The following is a 6,310-nucleotide window of genomic DNA, read 5'->3' as shown; positions in this document are numbered from 1 at the left end:
GAAAAGAGTATGCATGTTTAGGAGCAGGATGTCTAAGTGGTAATCCATTGGGCATGAGGGGCCTGCAGTTAGGCCAAGAGGAGAGGGTAACACTGCTGTCAGGTTGTTACTACAGAGGTCATGTATGAGGTCTGCAGTGAAGGAAACATCGGAAGTTGGAAGGATGACCTATAGAAAAGGCTGATGAGCCTACAGACAGGAATGCATAATGCATTGGATGCTCTGCCAAATGATCTGTGAGCATTGTCAACGAGGATGGAGGAGCCGAACTTGGTATGAGTTTTGGCACCGAACTTTGCACAGAGCTGGAAACCATTCCTTTTAGTCTGGAAAGAGTGACCAACTCCATGAAAATACTTGCACTACACAGTATACAACTGAACAGCAAATCTCAGCTTCCAGTACAGTATAACCAGAAGACGTAATACCCACAAGTCAAAACAATGAAGTACTGTGGACATTTAAATTTATAACTCTAAAATCAGTTTTTAAATGAGGAATGATAGCTGTTAATTTAAAATAAGTGGCTGCATGGAGATAGAAATCCATGGAATGTCAAACCAAATGATATGAAGGGAACGACAAACAGCAATCCTTCAAAGCGGAAGAAGAAAGTCAAAACAGACTGGTCTGTGATCTCTGGTGACTACAAAAGTAATGAGGGGCTGATGACTCTCTGCTCAACAGCATGCCTTGTCCCGCAGATTATGTCCCAAATTGCGGACACATTTTGTGTTGAAGGCAGCCCCTTCAGAAGCTTCTTTAAATGACCTCACGTATGCCAATGAGTTAACGTACCTGCGAGTATTAGCCTGGTAAAGAGAATTAATGTTGTTTAAAAATTAACGTTGTTTAAAGTAACCCCTTTCCTCTGTTATGCAGATAAAGGATTCTCTCAGGTAAAAACAATGACTGCAGATGCTGGAAACCAGATTCTGGATTAGTGGTGCTGGAAGAGCACAGCAGTTCAGGCAGCATCCAAAGTGCAGCGAAATCGACGTTTCGGGCAAAAGCCCTTCATCAGGAATAAAAGCAGTGAGCCTAACGCGTGGAAAGATAATCTCTCCACGCTCACTGCCTTTATTCCTGATGAAGGGCTTTTGCCCGAAACGTCGATTTCGCTGCACTTTGGATGCTGTGTGAACTGCTGTGCTCTTCCAGCACCACTAATCCAGAAAAAGGATTTTCTCAGTCTGAGGGGTAGAAGCTAACAAGGTAAAAGGAATAGGACGACAGAAGAGCTCTCTCATCTTAAACCCTGGAGTTCAGTCACAATTAAAAGGAATCAGAACAACAAAACCTCATCCAACTTGTGAATTAAGCATGCTGAAATTGACTGTTCAACTCTCAATGTCAATGTTGCTAGTAAACCCCACTACAATGACCACAATGTACAATTTGTGAACAATCCAGTGACTGATTTGCAAATCTGTTTTTTGAACTTTTAGCTTCTTGGACTAACCTCTTATTTCTAATCCATATGGTCTGTGCTTTGATACTAATTCTCCTCATATATGGTAATTGATGAACTCATTCTTGATAGCTCAAGAAAGCTTGGTTAAAAAATTGGCACTTTTTAAAACATAAGTTTATTTAAGTATGGAAGAAATGTATTCACAGAGCATCAGTTTTAAATTAATTTCGTTGCAAACATTTGATGGGCAGGAGGTGGGGGGGTGCGTGGGGGTAAGGCAAATAAAGAAAAAGAGGCACCCTCCTCACTAATGATCCTAATGATCTGGGGTAGCCAGTCTGCGGATCCTTTTCAGGGGGTGAGCATAACATTGAATACAGTATCAGAAGCTCACATGAATTCAAGCGCAGATTGCAGCTATCATGGCTGCAGGTACTGGTGCTAAAAGGGGTTTATAGTGACTCATGGCAGTCCAACAATTTGGGTTTCAACAAATTATCAAGATTTAGAAGCGTCACAGTGGCAGTGAATCCATGTTATATTAGGTCAGGCAAAACATGGAAGTCAGACACGAGGAGACTACACAGGCATGATAAGTTGACTTCTGCAGGAAATATTGGTTGGATTGATTGATAAAGTTAGTTGGAAGGGCTGCTTGTTGAGGTTTGTATTTCATCATCCAGGATGTAGTACCATGGTACTTTCTACGATCACAGTGATCTTCACATATTATATTTTCATATCACACAGTTTCTTCAAAAATAATTGAGGGCGGCACGGTGGCACAGTGGTTAGCACTGCTGCCTCACAGCGCCAGAGACCTGGGTTCAATTCCCGCCTCAGGCAACTGACTGTGTGGAGTTTGCATGTTCTCCCTGTGACTGCGTGGGTTTCCTCCGGGTGCTCCGGTTTCCTCCCACTGTCCAAAGATGTGTGGGTCAGGTGAATTGGCCATGCTAAATTGCCCATAGTGTTAGGTAAGGGGTAAATGTAGGAGTATGGGTGGGTTGCGCTTCGGCGGGTCGGTGTGGACTTGTAGGGCCGAAGGGCCTGTTTCCACACTGTAAGTAATCTAATCTAAAAAAGCCATTATCCACACCTTGTGTGTTGGTAAGTTTATGGGCTATCATGATGCCAAGGGTCGAAGTAGTCTGGTTGTCATCTCCGATATGTCTTTGATGTATGGTCGTGTGGCTAGAATCTCTGGGCAAATTGTGTCTTCGTGTTTGGGCTTGTTTGAGAATCAATAGACTGTGCTTATTGGGGAAGCATTGTTCTTGAATAGGTTAAATGGGTGTTTTGCTTCTGCTGCTTGTAGTTCCAGGGTGCTGCAGTGCATTGTAGCTCATTTACATATTGTCCTGATGCAGCTCCCTTTGTAGGTGTTGGGATGATTGCTCCTGTCATTGAGTACAGGAGAAGAGAAGAGAAAGAAGAAGAGAACAACAACAGACTCCCCTTCCTCGATGTCAAAGTGGAATGAACAGTCAATGGAGAACTGCAGATCAGCATCTACAGGAAATCAACACACACAGACCAGATACTCAACCAAAGGAGCAATCATCCCAACATCCACAAAGGGAGCTGCATCAGGACATTATTTAAATGAGCCACAACACCCTGCAGTACCCCAGAACTACAGGCAGCAGAAGAAAAAACATCCAATCAACCTATTCAAGAACGATGGGTACACGATAAGCACAGTCTGCTCGTTCTCAAACAACAAACCCAAACAAGAAGACACGACACAATCAAAGACTCTAGCCACACGACCATATATCAAAGACATCTCGGAGATGACATCCAGACCCCTTGGCATCATGATGGCCCACAAAACTACGAAAACACTGAAACAACTATTGATGAACCTAAAGGACATGTACCAACAGCCAGAAAAATGAATGTCATATACAAAATACCCTGCAAGGACTGTAACAAACACTACATCGGATAGACAGGCAGGAAATTAACCACCAGGATACATAAGCAGCAGCTGGCCTTACACACAGATGATGAAGGACACCACTTTGACTGCCACAACACATCCATTCTAGGACAGGTTAAACAAAGACATACATGGGAATTCCTTGAGGCCTGGCATTCAAACCAAAACTCCATCAATAAACACAATGGTTTGGACCCCACTTACTAACCTCTCAGAAAAAGAACCGGAAATGATATCACCCACCACAACAGACCAAGACACACAAATAGAAAGTGGGACAGAACACTAGCGCTTCACCATGCTCGGTAACATCATCATATGTTACCTCGCATGGTGACAAAACGTCTGAAAACAAACCTTCTAGCTCAGCGAGCAAACTTACAATCTGAAAATTTAATATGTTCAACATCATGTTTATAAATTCATGCAGGGCATGGATAGAATAAATAGACAAGGACTTTTCCCTGGGGTGGGGAAGTCCAGAACTAGAGGTTTAAAATGAGAGGGGAAAGATATAAAAGGGACCAACCGGCAATCTTTTCACGCAGATGGTGGTATGTGTGTGGAATGAGCTGCCAGAGGAAGTCATGGAGGTTAGATTAGATTAGATTACTTACAGTGTGGAAACAGGCCCTTCGGCCCAACAAGTTCACACCGACCTGCCAAAGCGCAACCCACCCATACCCCTACATTTACCCCTTACCTAACACTACGGGCAACTTAGCATGGCCAATTCACCTGACCCGCACATCTTTGGACTGTGGGAGGAAACCGGAGCACCCGGAGGAAACCCATGCAGACACGGGGAGTCAGTCGCCTGAGTCGGGAATTGAACCCGGGTCTCAGGCACTGTGAGGCAGCAGTGCTAACCACTGTGCCACCGTGGTACAATTAGTACAATTGCAACATTTAAAACACATCTGGGTGGGCATATGAATAAGAAGGGTTTGGAAGGATATGGGCCAGGTGCTAGCAGGTGGGACTAGATTGGATTGGGATATCTGTTTGGCATGGACAGGTTGGACTGAAGAGTCTGTTTCCATGCTGTACATCTCTCTGACTTTATGACTGTATCATCTTGTTACTTTTTAAATTTATACTTCAATCCAGTGTGGTTTATTAAACAAAGACAGCCTTGCAAAGAGTTGTCATGCTATTCCAATTAATTTAAATAAATTCCCACGTCTACAAAGTTTCCGCCAAGAATTTAGTTAAAGCTGTGAAATAAACTCGAAAGCAATCGACCAATGCCAACAAGAACTGAAAGGAGCACAGTAATTATGAAGACGACATTAGGACAAGTTAACAAGAGAATCCAAGCATAACCCTGAAGAAAAGAAGAATAGTTTAACAGCATCCAAGTGGTTTGAAAAAAAATTTAAATAAAACATATGGCAAAGAAATGCCAGGTTACAAGGAAGTAACTGACATACAGCATATCTGGATTATCACAGCTGACTTACTGGAACCACAATTATATTAGAAGTTGTCAGATCTCAGGAGTTGAAAATGTGTTGCTGGAAAAGTGCAGCATGTCAGGCAGCATCCAAAGAGCAGGAGAATCGCGTTTCGGGCATGAGCCCTTCTTTAGGAGTGCAGCATCTGCAGTCCTCACTTTCTCCTCGAAGATCTCAGGAGTTGCCTGACGTTGGAGACAATTTGGGGCTTCCGTAGAATCAAGCTTGCTTCTATGTTGTTCCCCACTGTGCTCTTCCAGGTACGGACCCCAATCAGGAGCTGATGTGCAAACAGCAAAAATGGAAAGGTTTAATCATTTCTGCCTGATTTCTATCCATCATTGAACTTCCAACGACAGAAAATCCAGATCCAAATCTGGTCATCCTGCAGTTGGCACTGATATAAAAAAGATAAGTTGTGGAGGGAGGATTGGGCAGTCCCAAAATTTCATAAGAAGGAATGATCTCACTCAGGAAATTTCTGACTGTTAGTTTGATGAAAAATTGAGAGGAACATACTGGTAGCAATAAGAGGGATGAGAGCTTGAAACTAAATATAGAATCTGTAATTATTTTGTGAGAAAACTGATATAATTATTTTTGAAGAATGCCAGAGACATTCATAACAGGTCGTGTGGATAGAATCGATTTGAAGGACTGCTGAGAAATTTCCTGAAAAAAAAGCTAATTCCAATTCAAGAGAGTAATTTTCATGTTGGTTGACAATCATATTATGATTAATTGCAGGAATTACATATATATGTCTCATTTACTACTGTAATTTTGTATATCTCAATGTACATGTACATTTGCATGTACATACATACATGTTAAATGCACATGTGTCTGTGTGTTGGCACGTGACATGTATGTGTGAGAGAGTAGGGGTGAAGTCTTTCCAAAAATGTACTTAATGCCACTGATGTTACTTCAACCTATCTCCATCCACACGATGCTATTTATGCCCAACTCCAGTGACTCATCTTCAGAACTGGACTTGAAATGGTAACTGCACTTTCTATCTACAAAAGCTGTCAGACCTGCTGAGTCTCTTCAGCCATTTCTGCTTTTGTTTCAAATTTCCAGTATCAGCAGTTTTTTGTTTTACTTTTGGTATTTCCTTACCTGGCACAAGGTGGAGCCTTCAGCTTGGACAACTCTCACTACAGCCACAATGGGGACCCACATAATACAGAAGATGGTCATACACCAACCCAGTGCTACTGTCCAGACAGGGTATTCAACAGGTCCATATGTTGGTGGGACAAATCATCTGTTTAAAATGAAGGTCTAAAATCATATCAAAAACAGAATGATTATCTGCACTTCATTTTCTGTTTGAAACACTAAAAGATGTAACATCTCCTTACTACAGCAAACTCGATGAGATAAGAAACCAGCATGCTCTCCACCACAGCCAGAAGAGCCAATTCTTTTCCCCAATCATCATCTCAATGTCCTTGATGAATCTGTTCAGCCCTGTGAACAAGGAAG

At 42.3% G+C, this 6,310-nt stretch overlaps 1 protein-coding gene across 1 annotated transcript in view; it reads left to right on the top strand.

The window, feature by feature from the left end:
- Positions 1-255: 255 nt before the first annotated feature.
- Positions 256-6,310, top strand: part of LOC132820014 (sodium- and chloride-dependent neutral and basic amino acid transporter B(0+)-like) — a 130,950-nt gene continuing 124,895 nt past the window's right edge. Inside the window, exon 1 of the mRNA XM_060831941.1 lies at positions 256-273. Within this exon, the coding sequence (XP_060687924.1) occupies positions 256-273 (18 nt within the window). The remainder of the gene's footprint in view (positions 274-6,310) is intronic.

The sequence above is a fragment of the Hemiscyllium ocellatum genome, chromosome 11 (assembly GCF_020745735.1).
Source record: "Hemiscyllium ocellatum isolate sHemOce1 chromosome 11, sHemOce1.pat.X.cur, whole genome shotgun sequence".
Classification (NCBI taxonomy): domain Eukaryota; kingdom Metazoa; phylum Chordata; class Chondrichthyes; order Orectolobiformes; family Hemiscylliidae; genus Hemiscyllium; species Hemiscyllium ocellatum.
The sequence above is the reverse complement of the archived record's forward strand: the minus strand, read 5'-3'. Positions and strand labels throughout refer to the sequence as shown.